The sequence below is a fragment of the Gordionus sp. m RMFG-2023 genome, chromosome 4 (genome assembly GCF_954871325.1).
Source record: "Gordionus sp. m RMFG-2023 chromosome 4, tfGorSpeb1-WG-v2, whole genome shotgun sequence".
NCBI lineage: Eukaryota > Metazoa > Nematomorpha > Gordioida > Chordodea > Parachordodidae > Gordionus > Gordionus sp. m RMFG-2023.
In genome coordinates this window covers 6,385,713-6,407,872 of record NC_088778.1, presented here as the reverse complement: position 1 = coordinate 6,407,872, position 22,160 = coordinate 6,385,713, and the positions used below count along the sequence as shown (strand labels likewise).

Below are 22,160 nucleotides of genomic sequence, written 5' to 3'. Positions count from 1 at the left end.
GGAGTTATAGTAATGCGAAACTAATTTTGACGATGAGGAGGGGTGGGGGTAATATTGTCATATGCTTAAGCCCAAATCAAGACCTTATATTCTAATAAACAAAAAAAGGAAGGAAATCGTCAAAAATTATTTCTGCACTTCTATTTAAATTAGAATTAGATATGTAGTGTACTATTTAGGCTAAATAACAGTAAAACGCGCAAAGATTTCAAATACTTACTAAATGTTTTGAATTGGCATATTTTATTTGTGCCAGAAAATAATTAATTTATGTGTCACCTTGCTTGCTATCTTACATATCAAAAACCAGTCCTTTACTTAATCATAAATAGTGCCCTCAGTAAAAAAGATAGGAAGCACAGGTTTTTTAAAATTATGATAAATTTAATCTTATGAAATCAGAATTTTGGCGTTAAAGAGCACAAACACCAAGTCATATAAAACCGGTTAATATTATCAAACGGCTCTATTTAACCTATTTTAAATTTAGACTTTAGCCGAAATAATATTACGCAAGTCTCGAGATTTCGTTAATAGATGTCCAAACCTAACTATGAGCAAAACCTCCAGGCTTGCGTAACATATCTTTTGGCTAAAATATTTGGTTAGTCGTTTTTAAAAATCGAACGATTTAACCCCGATTTCCCCTATTTTGAAAACAGACAAACGTTACTTTAGGAAAATTTTATAGATTATATTTTTTGGAATCTTTCAAAAAGTCATTAAAAATTAAATTTTTTTAATCATGTTTTTTTTTGCTGTTTTCTTCCTATTTTTTCTATATTTGAGGAAATAAATACTATTCCTAATAATTATAATATCTTCCATATTCCGGGAAAAATGGGTAAACTTTTTTAGTAAGGTTGGAGTCCACCATTGATTTGGCATCTGTATTCCTATCCATTTCCAAGGAGTAAGAAAAGTCGGTTTCCTCGAATCTCATAGAATCAGGCATTATGTCGTTATTAGCACTCTTATGAATGTCTGAGCACAATGTTTTACCATCCTTTTCAGAAACTCTGGTTTGACTCTTATCGCAAGTTTTGTAAGTAGCATAACACTTTTGGCACAGGAGTTGTCCGGTAATAAGATCTGTTTTCCACACAGATGAATCGATATTTTCAATGTTGCTCGTAAAAGAGGGGTCGTTCCATCCACACATGACGCATTCCTTTATGTTGTATTCGACTGTGGAGTGAGATGTATTTAGCTCTGACGGATCTAATAAACAAACACAATAAGATTTATAAAATGAGATATTATTATAATTCAAAATATGTTTATAATTTTTAAGTTTTATTGCCATTCATAATTATTAATTCGTTTAAAACTTGATAAAAGCATATAGTTTTCAAGCCACCATATATAATCAAGTATAAAAATACTGGCAACTTGGCGTTAATCAGTAGGTTACCTCCAGCATTTACAATGCCCTCTTTCCCCCAAAAAAGGAATAAAATAATGACTTTTTAAAAATTATTATCTCTAAATGAAATTTATCATATAAGAAAGGGAACAAAAAAAACAGAAAAATGGTGCGCAAAACATAATTATTTTAGGAAAATATACAACCATACCTTTCAAAGGCCTGCAAAATATTTTCTCAGCGCTATCCAATAATATTTATTGGTGAAAGCCATCTAAAGTTTTCTAATAACCTCTCCGAAAAAGAGTGGGCACGCCTGTTAGTAATCGATATTATATCACTGTAAATAGGTCTTTAAATAATTTTATTACGAGTTGCGCTTAGAAGAACTTTCTTTTAAAAATTTAATCAGTAAAGTAATATCTATTTTGGGGTGACCGAGTTAGGTTGAGATGCTTGGATAATTATCAACAACACATCATATCAAATTATAAATGCCCTTTTAATCAATCAATTCTTGTTTTATTATGCTGAAGAAGAAGAAAAAAATTAATTCTTTTTTTAAATGGGGAAGGGAGTTTAAATTAAACTTTCCGTTTAAATTTATTTATTGATAAGTTTATAAGCTAAGTAAACTAATGCACCAATGTCTCTAATGTGCCCCGGTATTCCCTAGATCAAATATCTATCTAAAACAAAAGAAGGAAGATTATATACCAAATTAATATACCTTTATAAATTCCAGTGTAATGAGTTTCGAAATTGGTTCCACTATTATTATCAAAATGGTTCTCTTTGCATTTTTTCTTCGATACCTTTCTGTAATCGGATTTTTTATTTTTCTTGAGCTTGGCGGTATGTTGGTTGGAATCATAAGAGTGAGTGGATTCCTTGGTATTCGACAGATTAGGGAAATTATTGAGGAGCGCGTTCGAGTTTTCTTCGCATGGCGATCTATCGAACGAAAAATCGTCATATTTCCTTTTGGTGATTACCGGAACTTTCCAATCTATGGTATGGTGATTCGTTGAGGTACCGCCAACTTTTTCTATTCTGTACAAATTTTTGGCGCCTACTGGAGTATTATAAAGATCCTTTAACGCCTCAAGCGATTTGTTAGGATTATTTAAGACGATGTCTTCTATATTGTTATTGTCGTGGTGATTGATGTAATACTTATCTCCCCTGTTTTCGGAATACACATTTTTCGAGTTAATATTGTGATTGAGCCTTTTAAAACTCGCCCCTTCATATTCTGGCAGCTGGTATTTGTTAAATGAGCATTCCTCGTCGATTAGGGATTTGTTGGATAGATGGTATTGATGATTTTGAATAACGTTGGGTCGCGGGGAAAGAGGGCAAGGTTTCATGTATAATTGAGAAGGATCAGCGGTATGATATATATTTCCGCTGAAGGGGGGCGGTGTATCAAGAAATATGGAATCCTGAATGGGCAGCCTATGGGCTGTGGCATAAGGATTGTATTGCATTTGCATGGGATAATTGTAATACCTACCATCGATCTTCCCACCCGGATGATGATTGTTAACGAACCCGTATGGGTAAGAGGGAATATGGGCAGGTCCCCTGAAGTAATCCTGATAAGGGTGAGGGTACATCACAAAATTTCCGGGGTAATTACCGCTGTTATAATTGGTTGGAATGAATTTAGCGAAAGTTTCGTTGTTGTAAAGAATGTTGTTTTCGACGTTTTTATCTCCATGGTGAGCCCCATTTTTCGCAGCTTTGTCCACGGAGTCGATAACCATGTTGCTTCGGTAGTCATATACAGGCGGTGAAATTGGCCGTAATGTGTTGTGGGAGGAGGATCGGGCTTTGGTCGAAATCGAGCCTAGATTCGCAACAATATCGATTTGATTCTGGTATATCACGTTTTCTTCTACGAACGGCAAATAATTCTTACCCAAAGTATTCTTGCCCTTATCGCTATCGCCATCGTCGGGGTCCTTCTTTATCGCGATCTCGTTAGATTTTACGTTATCCTCGCGACTATCAACATTTTCTATCGAATTCGTTACCATGTTTAAGTTCTTGTCGGTCGTTGCTTTGAAGTAATAATCATCTTCTATAACATGCGCAGATGATCCTTTCTCTATTTTGACTTTCGATACATCGATTTTGGAGCTATCAAACAGTTCGTTTTGGTACATGTTATCCGATGAAGTGATCCTCATCTTGTTTTATGCATAATTCGTTGGCATCTAATTATGTTTTTTTTTCAAATTTTGATTAGTAATAAAAAAAATTATTATATAAATATTTTATTTACATAATGGGAACAATTCAAAATATTCTTGAATTTCATATATACAGAGGATTCCACTCATGAAACAGAGACAATAAGATTCTAACATAAATATGAGTAGAACGCTTTCAGATGAGTATAGAGGATGAATTCCACTGAAATCCCAAAGTGTTAGTTAGATTTAGAAAAGAAGAATGTAATAATTCCAATTCCACTAATCCCCACCCCGTTCCCTCCTCCTCCTTTAAAGTATAAAAGGTAAAAAAATAAATAAAATAATTTTTGCAATTTATATTTATTAAGCCAAATTTATCCTCTTAGATATTTTATTAACAATATAATCTCATCGATAAGATTAGATATCAGTTTATATAAATGCTTTACTTTGAGAATCAAAAATTATTAAAAATACAATAGACAAAAAAAAATAAAATAAAATTTAAATTATTTATAAATATAAAATTTTTACCTGAATAAGAAAAAAAATTTTATTTTTGTTTTCTTGTATTCTAAGTTTTTAAAAGTTTTTTTTAAACATTTTGAATATTTTTTTTTCCAAATTTTTTTTTATTAATAATTCTTTTTTATAAAATAATTATATTTTAATCAAACTATTTAATAAATATTTTTTTTAAAAAAAAGAAGAAAAGAAAACAAAAAAAAAATAATTTTTGAAATTATTACAAATTATTTATTTATTGATAATTTATTATCATTTTTTTTAACTAGGATTTGATTGGATCGAAGGAAGAAAAATTGGATTACTTTAAAAAACTTTTAATATGATTAATATATTTTTTTAAAAAAGATATGATTGTGAGGTTATATGTATGGTAGTTTTGTCTAATTTGATAGATTTAATATATAAGCAATTTATAATGTATTTTATTATTCCTTCATTTATTTTTATGTTTTACAAAAATATATATAATTTTAATTGTGTTTAAAAAATGTGAAAATCTCATCCCAAAATTCAAAATTTTAAGTGGAATAAATTATTAAATATCTATAAATTATATCCTATTAAAATGGAAAATTCGAATTCAGTAATAAAAACTCTTTTTTTTTATTAAAAACATTGTATAATGATGATGATGATAGTCTACATTTGTATCAAATTTGTTTACACCTATAAATTTCCTTAATTATTTTTTTGATGGAATTCTCCCACCTTTCCTGTAAATTATATCACACTTTTCTCTTGTGCGATGGTCGTGGCCCCACTATTTAATTTATATTATTACTCTATAAAATCCGACGATTTTCCAAAGTCAATCATTCTATCATTTTACAAAAGTATTGTCTCAATTTCCTCGAATTTCAAATATCTCTTTAAAACGATATTTCCTATTTATTCTTCTATTTTTTATTCATAGTAAATAAATAAAAATATTTATATAATTTAATATAAAAATATATGATAAAAATAAAAATTTGTCAATCATAAATAAATTTCAAGTTAATTGGCGTGTCATGTTAAAGTCATCCTTTTTTTTTCAATTTTCGCACGACAATTTTTTTTTTTTTATTAAAAAAAATAATAATTTAATTTATGCTTATTCCGTGTCCGTGTCATACATTTGACATTATTAGTGTCATCAAACTTGTTATTTTAAAAATATTTATCCGATTATTTATTTTGACAAAAAAATTTTTATTCACCTAGTTAAGATAAATTCGAGTTAGGAAACTAGTGTGAAGAGAAAGAGGAGAAGGATACTTAATTTACTCCATTTTGGCATTCTATTTTTCACTTTATAAAATAAGAGTCACAACTTCTTTTGGGGTAGTGATAAAAAAAAAATATTTTTTGTTCAAATGATGTTTTTTTCTATTTGAAGCGTGAAGGAAATTTTTTTTTTAGAGGTTCCCTTTATTGAAGAATCGCCTCCCTGATTTTTCCTATAATAGGAAAGGAGTTCCATTAAATTTCTTCATTAAGGTCTACTCATTATACGTATATACATGAAATAAGAGAGTTAGGCATCTATCTCTATACTAGTGTAGTTCAAAGGCTCGTTTTGAGCCGATTTTTAAAAACTGCTAACTCAATATTTTAGCCAGAAAAATATTATCTAAGCCGCGAGATTTCGATAATATATGTCTGGACCTTTGTTCTTTCTAAGAACATATTTCTGTATAAAATATTGAGTTAACCCTTTTTAAAAATCGGCTCAAAAATGAGCCATTTATAACAACACTAATCTCTACTCCCTTTAAAGCGAAGGGTACGAATTAAAAGTTTGGGGTGAAGGGTTTATTAGTCAGTCTCCATATCCGTAAATAAAATATTTATGAAACTCAATATTATCGACCATTTTTGTTAAATTAGGTGTATAAGATTTTGAGGTTATTAGAAAACCATCAAAAATTCTGAAATTTTTTTAAATAATGTTATTTGTATATCGAATTATTATCGTGTTTTAATTTTACTACCAACCATTTCACAACCATGTTAATTATATAACTTTATTTTCTAATGATTTTAATTTGAGGTGAGCCACTTTCTTTTATTTTTTGCAATAAATCAATTGTTTTATTTCATTTATTTTTTTTAAAAAGTTAATACAAAAAAAAATATCTCTTGCCTTGAAAGATTATCATGCTAAATAATCATTTAATTAAGTGAACTTGAAAAAAGAAAAAAAATTGTTTTATAAAAAAAAAATTATTATTTAAATAATTGAATATTTACATGAAACTGATTGGAGAGCAAGGCCAAATGGCCGAAATAATTACCTATAAAAATTTATAATCGAATCGGATGATTATGTTATTCGTATTCGATTCGAAGATTCTTATTCGTGTATAATTATTCGAATAGAATAATTTCTTATTTGGGCACTCGTGAATCAAAGAATTCATTATTCCGTGGATTCAAGAATATGTTTTATATCGGATTAGCTTTTATTAGTATATAAAAGAACATATCAAAGGGTGAGAGCCTAATGTTGCCTAACCTTCGGTTTCCCCACATGTTTAAATGAATGAATGACCCATTCCCAAAAATTTATTGTGAATTTACTTTATCTATATAAAAATATGTTATCTTTAAATAATGTGTTTTTATCCGGCAATGTGTTATTTTTACAATTTTAAATCATTTTTTTGAACGCGTTTTATAAAATTTAAAAATCTGATTTTATCGGAAATATATATTATCATGTTTGGAATACCTATCTTATGAATCGTAGACAATTTTTCCATTAACCTTTGAGTCTATGGCTAGTGCTATATAGTCTTTAGAATAGAAAAATTTGATTTTATTTTATCACTTTGTGTTTTGGATAAAATATTGTTGATAACAAGTTTGGCTTGTATACAAAATTTCAAACCATTTCGAAGGATATAGGGTTTGCGATAAATCAAATTCAATGGGCAAAAGATATATAAAAAATATATTGAAAATTTAATATAACTTATATTAAGTTTAAAAGTTCATGGAAAAATTGTCTTGAAATTCATAGTGTAGGTATTCCAAACATTTCAGTAAAATTAGATTTTTAAAACGCGCTCAAAAAGTGATTCAAAGTTGAAAAAATAATACATTGTCGGAAAGAAACACATTGACGTGAGAACGGGGAAAAAAAGGGTTAAGGATGATATTTTTAAACTCTAGTTTATAAATAAAATGGATGTTGGAGTTTTATTTTTGTTAAACATTAAAAACTTGAAAATAGCAACAAAAAAAAATTTGGAACATATATATATTTAGTGGCTAACTCACTATTTCATCCAGAATAATATAACTCAAGCCTGACGATTTTGTTTGTAGAAGGAACAAAGGCTTGGACATCTATTAGCAAAATCTCAAGGCCTAGGCTATATTTTTCAGGCCAAAATATTGAGTTAGCCGTTTTTAAAAACCAGCTCAAAATGAGCCCTTTTACAACACTATATATATTTTTATTTTACCGTAACCGGTTCATTACCAAAAAATGTGTCGCTTTAATATGCAATAAATCCTTATTCGTACGAACGAATATTAAATTCATCGAATATTTGAATTCGAAAATTATATTCTTTAAAAATAATTTCAAAAATGATTATAAATGGGTGAAGCGATTAGATTGGGAAGGATAAGAAAGTGTCGTAAATTTTCATTATAAGCAAAAAAAAATAATCGTTGTTTGAGTAGTGTTTGTAGCTGGCTCTAATTGATAAGTGTATACCCTATAGAACTGAATTTTAAACTAGCATGGATCGGGTTTTCCCTGAACCCAATAAATGGTTCTGTGCTATGTGGCATGATATAGAATATATCAAAAGCGACCGCGTGATTCCGTTAATATATATATAATTGAATAAAAATATGTATTTGCTCATTGTTCAGAAAATTGCTATAAGATAACTCAACGCTATCTATATATTATTTATTACCCTGGGAGATATAGTGATTTTTTTTTTAAAAAGAAAAAAGCTCACACATGGAACAATTTAATATATGTATCAGAGGTGTTTTCAAAGATACTTTCTTTAAATTAATTGTATATAAATACAGTTACATGGCACCATAATAGAGTATCTAGATACTTATACCAGGATAATTTAAATTATACAATATTTTATCATTTAGAGTAAGGTGTGCAAAATGTCAAAGCTAGGAATAAATTTTTGCACCAAAATATTTTTTTGAGCCATATAACAACACTATTTAGATCTAATTCTCTCAAATTTGATATGATTTGTACATGTATAATCTAGTCCAATATATAAAATTAATTAAAGCCACATCTAAAAAAAAATTTAATTTCTCTTTATAACCCCGGTGTTGTTGAACGGCTCGTTTTGAACCGATTTTTAAAAACGGCTAACTCGATATTTTGTCCAGAAAAATATTACGCAAACAACCTGAAGATTTTTCTCATAGAAGGACAAAGATCTAGACTAGTGTTGTTAAACGGCTCGTGAGCCGACGACTAACCTCAATATTTTATCCAGAAAAATATTATACAAGTCTAATGATTTTGCTCATAGATGGCGTGGCACATAAGATTGAACATCAATTGACGATCTCAACGCTTTGGCAATATTTTTCTAGCTACAATGCTGAGTTAGCAGTTTTTAAAAATAGGCTCAAAATGAGCCGTTTATTAACACTTCTCGGTCCCCTCTAAAATTAAAGATATGCTCCTATATTTACATTTTATTTATCTATAGACCCATACTATACACCGTGTCTGCGATACAGGACCCTATCCCCTAAGCTAAAGAGGCGAATCCCTTCTCTAGTGACTAAAATGTTTAATAATTTGCGTACAAAATAAACAACTGACTAATGTTAATTAAGCTATCTCCCCTATTAATAAATTGATTATATAGTAAATTAAAATAAAACTTGTTATGATTTTCTATTTTTTTTTAAATTATTATATTATATGTGTAAGTGGCTTATTGGTTAACAAGGTTATTACATTATTAGATTTTATTATATATATAATATATTTTTGCATATCTGGCTATGAATTCGAGCTAACTCTGAATGGCAGGGTTAGGCGACAAGCTGCGATGACAAACTAAATAAAAAAAATTTAGAATAATTTTTATATATTACTTGCAAGATTTATTAAACATCGTATGTGCCTTATATTGTATTATATAAACCACATTAATCTAATTTTCATATTCCTTAAATATATCCCTTATCTTTCTTAAACGATAAAAAAAAAAGAAGTTACTTATAAGATATACACCCTTTTCCACACCTACCACTCATCCATTCATTATCTTTAAAAAAAGCAACTCACATTCCTATTTAATCTTTATTTTGTTATACCTTTTCTTCAATAATATATCTTAAGAAAATCAAAATATAACAATAATATTATATATATATGCTATATAATATTATTAGGAGCACTTTGTATTATAATTAGGTATGGTATTGGCTGGTATGCAGCGGGGAGAAGGGCAGTCAAACAACCACCTCCCCCCCCCCCCCAAGCCAAAAAATCTAGATGCCAGCTAAAATATTTTTCAAAAATATTATATTTTACTGATTTTCAGAGTTGTTAAAAGATACTTTTTAAATGGATCTAGATACAGATACAGATACATAGTCTCAAAAGTTATCTAGATACAGATACAGCGTCTAAAAAGTTATCAAGATACAGATACAATTTTTAAATGTATCTATATACAGATACATTTTTTATTATGCTCTTATAGGTTTGCATAAACCTAAATTAATATTATATTGTGAAAAGGTCATGGTAAAGCAATAGAACTTGTTGTTGCTTCCTCTTCTTCATCGATATAGATCTAAATAAATATATAAACTTAAAAATTTAGTTATAAAATAAAATTTACCATTTCCATATTGTAATATTAAAATTTGTATGGTTTATTGATAAACTCGGACATAATATTTAAATTAATGAATATTTATATATATTTTTTATATATAAGTTTTAATATTTGATGTATATATAATTCTTTATTATAGTATTAATAAATATTAATATAAAATATATATATATATTTATTTATTTCATAAGCTCATATGAAATAAAATAAATTTTACAGTCAAATATTTTTATTTATAATAAAAAAAGGGGTATATAAAATGTATCTTAAAAAGTATCTAAAAACAGATACAGATACCTCTAAAAAAATATCTAGATACAGATACAGATACCTTTCTAAAAAATCTATCTAGATACAGATACTACATTTTTATATCTAGATACACAACTCTGCTGATTTTTAACTCTTCTTATCACATATCCAATTTACATTTATTTATCACATTGACATCAGAAATAAATTCGCTGCTAATTTATTCTATGATTTAATATAAAATTTTATATTTTCCTTAGCGCTTATATTTATATAACATTTTAAATTTTTCCACCAAAATCGCTTGATACTTTTTCACTACAAAACTAAACTATACAATATTACAAAAAAAAAATATGATCGATTTGATTTAGATTTATGAGAATAGCTGAAATCAATTGTTGTTAAATGGCTAAAAAAAACGGTCAACACAATATTTTAGCTAGAAAACATATTAAAATATTGCCTAAGCCTCGATATTTCGCTCAATAGATATCTAATCCTTTGTAGCATAAATATTTAATATATTTTAAAAAGTAACTGACTTACTTCTACCATTATATTTTTCAAAAGTAGTTTAGTTTTTGAGAGCGTTTTTGTTGTAAATTTAAAAAATCTGATTTTTGTCGCAAATGGATTCCATCATATTTGGGATACCTTCCCATACGAATTTCCGACAATTTTACCATGAACTTTTGAACTCGATATAATTTATGTTAGTTTTTCCATAAATTTTTCATAATAAATTATACATCTCAAACTCAAAGGTTAAAGACCAAATTATCTACGATCCCTAAGATAGGTATTCTAAACATGCTGGAATACATTTTAGATAAGATAATATTTTTAAATTTTAAATTAAAAAAACGCGTTCATAAAAAAAAATGATTTTCGGAAAAAAACACATTGCCCCTTAACATATACATTGATAATGTTTAAATTAAATTTTCTTTTTTTTTTGAAATTTAGTTAACACTTTTTAGTTAATTTTTTAAAATATCATTAATAATATCGTATATTAAAAAAAAAAAATACCAACTATCAAATAACGAAATTTGATCAAATGAAAAAATCGTTCCCAGTTCAGGAAATTAAATAAAGCTTAATAGGATGGGTAGAATAGTAGCTAAATTGAATAAAAAAAAAAAATTTTTTGTCATTAACACTTTTCAAAAAAAATAAATATATTTTACTTTATAAATAGCTAATAATTAAAAGCTTTTTAATTTTTAGAAAAATAATTGGAGAAGCAAACAAGTTAATATAATAGATTTAAAAAAAAATAATAATGATAAAATGCTTGTTTCATTTCAATTTAATAATATGTATATATATAAATTTAAAAATATATAAAGAAGAAGAAAAATAAGGGAATATTTAGTTACACATCATACATAACACTAAAATTAGTAATGTTTAAAAGAAGAAAAAAATTGCAAAAAAATGAAAAATATTTCTAGGCCAATGAGCATTTGTTAATAATTTTATTTTATATTTTTTTAACATATAGTATAATTTTTTTTATTTTTAAAAGATAAACACAAAATCATAGCTTTTAATATTTTTATATGTGATGATCATTAAAATTCATCACATCTTTATTTAAGAATTTTTCACACAGGTAAAAGAAAAAGAAAAATTTGTGAAAGTTATATAAAAAGTTAAATATCTTAATTATGAATCGTTTCAATAGAAAAGAAAAAGTATACGTATGACAAGCTAAGGATTTATTATAAAAAAAAATATTTTTCAATATTTTAGTTATTTTTTTCCCATTCTCACTTTGTGGAATTGGGTTTCTTTCTTTCCTAGTGTCATTATAAATAAAAAAAAAATTGTAAAACGGTACATGGGAGAAACCGTATGTTAGGTGTTTTGCTCTTTTGAATTTAAAACTTTAATTCGATCAATGAACCTGCAGAACTAATTCTATCATTGGATAGCATCGCCATTGGCCTACAGGTTTTTAAACAAAAACGAGCTCTCTACCATTTATAAAGTGGGCGATATCTAAGATTTAGTAATAGTCGTGTTTTCGGGTATTTACCAAAAACCGTGGATTTTTAATTGGTAAACTCGGGGGATATATTTTATTTCTGGTGGGTTTATTCCTCTGGCACTCCTATCATGTTATCATTCAGGAAAAGTTGCAACTCTATTTATTTTCTTCGTCTATTTATTTTCTTCGTCTATTTTTTTTACTACTCTTATGATTCGGACATCGCGAATGACTAGTCGACTTGCCCCTCATTCATAGTCAGCGCGAATTCGCGGCTAATTATACAAAATCAATTTTTGTATTCCCTGCTGCAAACTTGCTCTATTTGTGAACGAGGGATTATCCTGATCCTCGTATGTATTCACAGTTAGAGCGAATTCGGGTGAAATATAGAATGCAGGGTTAGATGCCATTCACCTAGTATTCATGTTCTAAAAATCAAACCCAGAGTTGGTTTAATTTTACTCCTGATCAGTCAACATCATTCATAAGTTTGAACTCCTGAACCGATTAGTCGAATTTGATATAGTGGCGAGCCTACTTCATGAGGCAAACTATTTCTTAAAAAATTTTATTTTTATACATCTTAAATTTTTATTTCTTTTATAAAACGGTGACAACTATCAAAATCTAAGATCCAGATTTATAATTTAAGGCTCTGTTTTATTTCCCCATTTTAACATTGCATATAACCCCTGAGGTAGGATTCAAACTTTAAGTGGCCCTGGCGATTTAGTAATATAAGCTTGAAACTTCAAACTAATATTCTTTAGGTGGGATATTGAAAAACCTAATCATAATAAATTTCGCAAAAATTTGTTTACCTCAAATCAAATAATACTTAAATAATTTTTTATCAATATTTTTTTGAATGCGGATTTCCTACTACTAAATAAACATGTGTTAGATAGTGTAGGGGAGACCGGGGTACATTGAGTACAGGGGAACATTAGGACATTCTAATTATAATTTGAGCTATTATATTATAAGACTGGAAATTTTAGCCTAACATAGATAATTTTGTCATACATGATTGGCTAAAAAGATTTGAAAAATATTTAGTATTTTAATTTTTACAGAAGAAAATGTGTTTTGGCATACCAAAAGTAATAAAAAATATTTGCAAACTTTATCGTTTATATTTATAAATAAAGCTTCAAAAATCATAATAAATAGATTTTAGGAAAGCCTAAACCCTATTTTCCAATCTGGCAAACTTTCAGAATCAATAAACATGAATTAATATGATTTTGGATGATATTTATAAAGTTAGTGGGTTCGGTCATAGTTGGTCATAGTATAGTTGGGACACGCCATTTTAGCTCATTTTATAAACAATTTTATATATTATTAATTTAGTATTGTGAATAATAAATAATTAAATACTTATCTTTCACTATGTTTATGATTAAAAAAAAACTTTTTTTACATTTTTTTCTTTACAATTTTTTTTTCGCCAAAATAAATTTCCTAAATTTTGCTAAAATTTTTTTTATATAGTTATTGATTATGAATTATAATATTATCAATAAAATCATATGTGTTATAGTCTCTAGTCTTACTGGATTACTGATTTTAAATTTTTAAATTTATTTAGACCTCTATTTCACGAGTGTCCCAACTATCACATATGTGTGTCCCAACGTACACAGAGTCTGTCATAGTTGGGACAAAAAAATTTTTTTTTTTAAATTCAATTTTCTAAAAAAATATAATCTTCATAAAATATATATTAATTATTTCAAATAGCCTATACTTTTGGGATTCAGAAGATATTTTAGTTATTCATATTAGTCTATTAATATTAAAATTATTAAGGTTTGAACGAAAAGTGTCGCAACCATCCCCGGTCTCCCCTATGTATGTATTAAATTAAACGTCACTTGACGAGATTCGATACATGTTAACTCTAAAGAACAAAAAGTTATAAGCGTTTGTCTATTCTAACCTGTCATATATTCCCGGTCTCCTCTTTTTATTTCTATCGAGAACTTTATAAGAATTTTATACAATTTATTTGATTGTCTGGCTTTGTACCCGCTTTCAGAATTATATATTTATTTTTATTTTCTAAAAATTAAAACTAATCCATCATGAATGATGTTTCATTTTGTTCATCTTACTTGTTTCTATAATAAAGATTAAATTTTAAGAAAAAATGTCACAATTTATTATTTTTTTACTGACAAATATTTTGGAAACATGAGCCATACAAAATACAGGAGTAGATATTGTAACAACTAAAAAAATGTATAAAATAAAAATTATAGTATAAATATTAATTTTTAAAAATATGTTTTGAATTCATAATTTTTTTATCATATTATCAGCGCTGTAAGCGTTACTTTAACATATAAAATTCGTTATTTTAAATTTAAAATTAAGTTTACTCTAAAGAAAACAGTTACCTTACTCGCTACTTCTCAAAAAAAGTATACTTTCAAAATGGAATAACGTAGCAGCTTGCTAAGAATGTTTAACATCTAACACAGCTTTAGTGTAACTAAAGATAGGGAACATTTTGATTGTGGGAGTTCTTTTAAAATACATGAAAGATATTTTTACTTAAAAATTTGATTAATTTATGTTTGTATTAATATTTATATTATGTATTTTTAAAAAATTTAGGAAAGATCTTAATCTTTTAATTCATTAATATGAATGAATTATAAAAAAAAATTATAATTTAATTTTGGATGCTAGTATAAAATCAAGAATGGTTTTCAGTAATATTCAATCATTTTTATTGATAACCTGTCAAATCTATCAGGTTTATTTAGATAAATTAATCCAAGTAATAAATCATCTGAGATAATGTTAACTTACCTTATTTGGACGTGTATCATAATTTTTACATTTAAATTCATTAGTTTACCCTCAAGAAGAATGGCGTTACTTTACATTATACACTTCAAAAATTGTAACGAATTAAGTTACTTTTTTTCCTGAAAATACACCGTTATTAATAGTTTTTCTTTACTTTGTTAAAATTCCTGTGTAAGTGAATGCTACGTTTCAATATGAAAAAAAAATACCCCAAACCCCTCACTATTTCCAATTTTATTTTAACTAGTTTTAATTTTACTTTCAACATATTTTTTTATTTTGACTTCATATATGATTAATTCAGCTCTCAACGATTGTGAAATAGTTATTTAAGAGTGATATTAAAAAAATCTTTATTTCTATATTTTCTCAAATTAATTTTTTCTTAAAGGTCACTATAAAATGCATATGCATTAAGTTACATTACATTATGGTTTAAAATACATTAAATCTTAGAGTTCAGAGTAAGACCAGCAAGAGACCATTTTCCCTAACCTACCCAAACCGAGATAAAAAAATCTAAATTCTTTCTTTCTTTCTTTATTTCTTTATTTCTTTCTTTCTTTCTTTCTTTCTTTCTTTCTTTCTTTCTTTCTTTCTTTCTTTCTTTCTTTCTTTCTTTCTTTCTTTCTTTCTTTCTTTCTTTCTTTCTTTCTTTCTTTCTTTCTTTCTTTCTTTCTTTCTTTCTTTCTTTCTTTCTTTCTTTCTTTCGGTCAGTAGGTTTGATTATTTTAGATTCAAAATTATTAATATAATTCTGGATATGCAAGTAAAATATCTATTATTATAATATAATTAATATAAAATAATTTAAAAAATTATGACAAATTTTAAAAAATCTTTGTCTATTCATTTTGCTTTAGGGCGAAGTATGATGAATATGAAGGAAAACTTTATTTGACGAAAGAAGAATTTATAACAAAAATTATCATTTGAAACAACAAAATAAATATTTAAATATGAAAAAAATTTTTTTAAAGTCTCTAATTTATAAATTTACAATTTTATAAGAATAATAATAGAAAATTTAGCAAATCATTTGATGTCACTATTTTACGAGGGCTCAGTCGCCTTTTAGTCTAGCAGTAATCAGCAGGTTCCTTTTACCCAAGCAGCTGTGCAACTACCCTCGTTCTCATATCTCCATTCCATTATTCCACAAAACATTATTTAATCATAATTATTATTTCCGACACATATTTTAAAATATAATTATTAAAATAGAAAATATAAGAGGGTAATATACACCCCATTATTTTTATATTTATTTTTTTGACCATATTTGAGATTTCGGAAATATTATGTTTTCATGGAAGAATGGGATTAATTTAGCCAACCAAGATTGCTACAATTTAACTAGTATGTATGAAAAAATTAACCATATTTTTTTTTTAAAAATAAAATTTTTCAAAATTTTTTATTTTTGTTGAATTATGAAAAAGTTTGAAATTCTACATGGATTTATATAATAATTATATTTAAAAAGTTATTGTTTCTCATTTTTCACGTTATAAAAATAAAAGAAGGGTAGAGAAATAAGATTTCAAAACTTATACATATAAATCATAAATTTTTGAAATTATTTCCTTAAAAAATCTAAAACACACAATATAGTATAAGTTTTGAGATGTATGAGATGAGATGAGATGTTTGCGAGAAGGAAAGGTTGGGCAAAATGATATACGATAAAATCTGGTTAAAATTTTCATTTCAAATACCATATGTAAAAAAATAAATAAATTAGACCATTTTTTTGAAGGGGGAAAAAGAGATGTTATAATTTTTAGATGGCTAAAATAAAATGATTAATGAAATTAGTATATTAATATGTTTTCCTTGGCGTTATATTTATCTGCCATTTTAAAATTTCTCGAATCATTTGAAACTTTTTCAGCAAAACTAAAGTAAAATATTTCATAAAAATGGCATCGATATGATTGAGACCAATGACATATATAGTACCTAGACTGACGATTCATTCATTAAAAGTGTACATCAATGCAAATCAGCTGGAGACGTCATCTTGGTTACACTAATCATTATTAAAATTTTAAACGAGAGCCTAATTTATTCCTATATCTGATGCAAACTTTATTAAAGAGTTACCGGATCATCGAGATAATAAGGAAGCAAGTTATCAATTTAATAGCAGTTTTTAACATGAGAATAATTACTATATGTGTTACCAAAATGGCGGATCCAGCTGATTTGCTTTTAACGACGCTTTAAAATGCATTTTAATGAATGAATCGTCAGTCTAGGTATTATATATGTCATTGATTGAGACTATGAGAATAGCTGAAAGCATTATATTGGAACTTAAGGAAATTAGGGCAAATGTTAGATGACGTATGTCATTGTTGAGTCACAAGCAAAACTCTATGAATTTAATATTTACTTACCTCAACTCACAGAAAGGCAAGCCTATCGTTCCAATTAGGGTCAGTCGAAGAATATCATAGAATAAATCTTTTTATCCCATTCTTGGATACTTTTATAACTAAAATGAATGATAGGTTCTTAATTAATTCAGGCAGCAGTTATAAATCTGCAAATATTATTACCTCAGAATCCTTCCGAATTCGTTTCAAGTTTTGTTAGAGAAAATAATTTAATATTTGGCAGATTTTTATTGCGAGGATGTTAAAGTATCCCATATTGCATTACTAGCTGGATGCAAAATATGGTATAAAAGGTTAAATATGGTTGATAATGTTTCACAAAATGCTATGGATGCTTGGCACATATTTTCAAACACATTTAAGACTATTTTCCTAATGTATAAAAATGATTACATATTTTTCTATCAAATAAAAGAACATTTCCTTCTTTAACAAGAATAAAAACATACCTAAAAAGTAATGTTGTTAAAATGGCTCGATTTGAGCCGATATTTAAAAATGGCTAACTCAAAATTTTAGTCACAAAAATATTGCTTCTAGTCTAGAGATTTCACTAATAGAAACCTTTGTACCATCTATGAGTAAATTTATGAAACTGAATTATTTTTAAATGACTCCTAGAATAATTTTTATAAATAAATTTAAATATCCCCCTCCTCTCGCATCATCGAATTCCTGCGTACGCGCCTGTAATATGTAATTTAATATATTTATTATGGCGATTTAGAAATAAATGATTCTATTTTTTTCAATAGAGAAGAGAAACTGAAGACCAGTAATTTATAAAGATTGATGGAACCGGAAAGATTCGATATATGGAAAAACTCAACTCCTGCTGTTTAATGTAAAAGATTGTGAAAAGGGATTAATTTTTATTTCGGGATTCGGTTTAAAAAATTAGAATTTGGCATTAGAAATTTATAAAACTCTACGATTTTTTTAGTTTAATTCAATTATAATTTGTTTGTTAAATTGGAGCCCCAATAGGACTTACTTTGTGAAAGTTAAATTTTCAAGATGGTTTTAAAAAAAAATAGAAGCCTTATATAATATAATATAGTTAAATTTCCCGATTTCTTCATAAATCAAAAAATAGTAACGATGTTTCACAATGACGTTATTCAGGCGTAGAAAATATTGTGCGGTATTAGAGTAACTATATTCATAAAGCTTTTATATTGAACACATATCCTTCCTTCCTTCCTTCATTCATTCATTCCTTCATTCCTTCATTCATTCCTTCATTCCTTCATTCATTCCTTCATTCATTCCTTCCTTCAGCGTAAAATATATCATATTAAAACACGAAAGGATACATGATCTAAAAATACTTATTTCTCGAAAAATGTTTTTTAAGCAACATTTAATTTTTTTTAAAAATAAAATTCATATTTTTTATAATTAAACTTGTCATATAATTTTTTTTTTAAAAAATACGGAAACCCGCTAAAACTTGGACAGGACGCACTCCAAAAAATGTTACGCTTTTGGCGGGCTCGATTCTTTCCAGCTAAAGTTAAATATTTTAAAAGATGGTGATGTAAGAGATATAAGTAAAAGATGGCAAGGTCACTCTTAATAGTTTAACCTCCAGCCCTCCTCTACCCCCCCCCCCCATGAAATACGAATTTAACTTCTTTGTCTTCAAAATTTAATCAAATAAATAATCGTTTTACAGATTTCGTTAAATGAGAAGGGTATAGTCTACATAGCCCGGCACCCACCAAATATCATGTAATGTCACGTCACTATGTATTTTGGGCAAAATATTTTTTGGGGTCGGTCCGAAAACCTCGTGCAAAATAACTTTACCAGGTCCGGAATTTTGTAAATTTTTTTTCAATGAAATGAAAGGAGTAGTAAAATATTTAGATTTATTAATTAGTCCCCATCATTTGGCGAAGCAAATATATTCAGCCGATTGGAAAAAATCTGGTAAAAGATAAACTTTAATGCCATTTGGCCAAAAAATAAATTATCTAGCTATACCGACTTCTTTTGGGAGCCATTTCAACTAAGAACCACATTTTAAAATGGAAAAGAGTATGCATCATGATTTGATATTTTCGAAATTTAAATGAATATTTTATAGAAAAAGATTTTGTTTTGAGATATCCCAAATCTAATTATATTAAAATAGAGCCACTTACACAAATTTTTTTTTCCTTTTACCACCGGGCTCTTATCTCAAATAAAATAATTCTATCTACCTTAGGTCTCATTATTATATAATATTTTATTTTTTTTGAAAAAGAAAAAAAAATTGTTTATTTTCAATTTTCCGAGATTGAAAAGATTTTCTAAATTTAATTTTATAAAATCAAGATTTAACTTTATGAACACAAAATTATAAAATATAAGCTATTAAATTGTGCGTATTTATAACCCGTGAAATACTGTTATAAAAAATTTATAATTTAATCATATTTATTTATCATCCACAAAAATTAAATTTTATGTTATATATTATTATATTTATCCTTTAATTAAAAAAAATAAAACCATAATTACGAAAAAAAAAAATGACATTAATGCGTGTTTAATAACATGTCATAAAGGTATGTTAAAAAAAATTTCTCACTCATGATAATTTCAGTTAAATAATTTTTATATACTCACATTTAATTAACCTATATCTAATAATCTTCCTTATCATTATTTTTTTAATGGTAGGATAAAAAAAATAAATTGCAATCCTAAATAGATACAGTTAACCCAACGAACTTTAGAATTGATTTGACAGACAAAATATTTCAAATAAAATGAATGTTTTATTATCAACCTATATTTATCATGTGAAAAATTTTGCTAAATTTTATATTTGCATTTTCAATATAGTTTTGGTAAATAATTAGATTTTTTTTTTATAAATGTTACCCCGACCCGAGTGTTAGAACTCGGGGTGACCCGAAGCTAAGCTCGGTCCACGAACCGCAGAATTTTTACGAGGCCGAAGCGGTAAATTTGTAAAAAAAAAATTAAATAGGCCAATTAATTTGTTTTCTTTTTCTTCGTTAAATTTCCACGGCTAAGCATTATTTTTAAAAATAGTTTTCCAATTCAACTCGAAAGAGAAATCAAAATTCAAACCGGAGGAAAAATGGTTAATTATAGCATTTAGGAAAAAGGCGCGATTGCTTATTTTGAAGGAAAGTGGGAAAATTTTTTAATGCGCTATAACTGTTTTCTATTTTTATATAATTGCCGGGGTACAAAGTCTTCGGGATAAAAGTTTTATAATTAAGACCAAGCTCGAACCGAACCCAAGATGTGTGACAAATCCATTTAGGGCTCTAGGCAGGAATATCGAAATTTCAAGAGGAAAAAGTCATATGTTTCTAATAAATATTTATTATATGAATGAAGGGAACATTTCAAAAATTTCAAATTTTAAGCCTGGGTTTTATTTTGAAAATTAGAAGTTCAAAAGTCCAAGGTAAAAGATTTCCGCAATTAACAGGGGTAGATGTATTTTCTGCATGCCGGAATTCCGGCAAAATAAGGTTCCCTTTAAAAAAAATAACGCGCCCTCTAAATAATTTACTCATAACTTAGTTGTCCAGTTGTAAATATATAAATAAAAATTAATTAATTGAATGTTGGAAATACCATATTATGGATAAAATAGATAAATTTTACTTTTAAAAATGATAGAATACACGACATTTTATGATAGCGATGTTAAAAATAAGCATCACTTTATATAATCTAGAATTATTGTCCATATTTTTTTTCCTACTAAGAAAATCAACGTGCCAGCCTACTCCTACCTCATCAAACTTGAACAACGCAAAATAAAAAAATAATTTTTAACGAAAAGAAAATAGATAAGAAATTATTTCTTATTTTATAAAATAATTTTTTATTTAAATATTCCGTTATTTAACAAATTCAAAAAAAAATAAACCTGATAATGTAATTTTAAAATAAATTACAAAAGCCAATTACCTAACCCTAGTTTGCGTCATTATCTATAGGTGGGAAAACATTTTTTTCCAGAACTTTCTAATTGTTAGTATTTATAAATTAATTTTACCTTTGAATGAAATAGCAGTTTGTTATATATTATTTAAATGCATCCAATTTTTGAAGGAAAAAGTCAGTAGTTTTAAAATTTTAAAATTGCCTTCAGTCTGCGACTGCATGAGCTAGGGTGGTGGGGAGGGTAGAAATAGTTAGCATCCATTTTTCTTGAGGGGGGTAGGATAAATTTATTGGGAGGTTATCTATTAAATTTTTAGTTGAAATTAGACACAATATATTGCTGTAAAAATTAATACTTTTATTTATAAATACAATGATATTGCTGATCATCGACCCAATAAATCTATATATTGCAAAGAATCAGACATTATTTTCGAAATAATGTCTCTGCTATCCTTGTAAATGTGATTAAAAAGGGTTAAACATTCTCAGCAAACTCATATTCATGCCAAACAATATGCTATAATGCATTCATTGTAAATGAGGGGGGTTTTAATTGAATTCATGATCTAAAAAAATACTTTTATATTCACAGCACAATATTTCCATAGTTAGTAGTAGAGCTAAAATAATTTAAGTTTTTCATTTTTAAATTTATGAAAGAATTACCATTTTAATTAAAAAGGTGTAATTAATAATGTGAATTTGATCCAGTGAAAATCCTGTCATGTAGACGCTACCTTCAGGGATGATTTGGAAACAATTATGAGTATCAATATATTTTTACCCTCCATAAAATATTAATCAAAACTTTCTAAC

At 27.0% G+C, this 22,160-nt stretch overlaps 1 protein-coding gene across 3 annotated transcripts in view; it reads right to left on the bottom strand.

The window, feature by feature from the left end:
• Positions 1-21,183, bottom strand: part of LOC135927774 (GATA zinc finger domain-containing protein 14-like) — a 28,103-nt gene extending 6,920 nt beyond the window's left edge. Inside the window, exons 1-3 of one of the 3 annotated variants that reach the window (XM_065463952.1) lie at positions 21,057-21,183; positions 2,097-3,588; positions 851-1,221 (exon numbers count right to left, since the gene is read on the bottom strand). In XM_065463952.1, coding sequence (XP_065320024.1) covers positions 851-1,221; positions 2,097-3,561 — 1,836 coding nt within the window. In that variant the 5' untranslated portion in view covers positions 3,562-3,588; positions 21,057-21,183. Of the gene's footprint in view, positions 1-850; positions 1,222-2,096; positions 3,589-3,656; positions 3,842-4,101; positions 4,223-21,056 lie in introns of those variants that run through there. The other 2 variants (XM_065463953.1, XM_065463951.1) reach the window with 2 other exon arrangements.
• Positions 21,184-22,160: the final 977 nt, after the last annotated feature.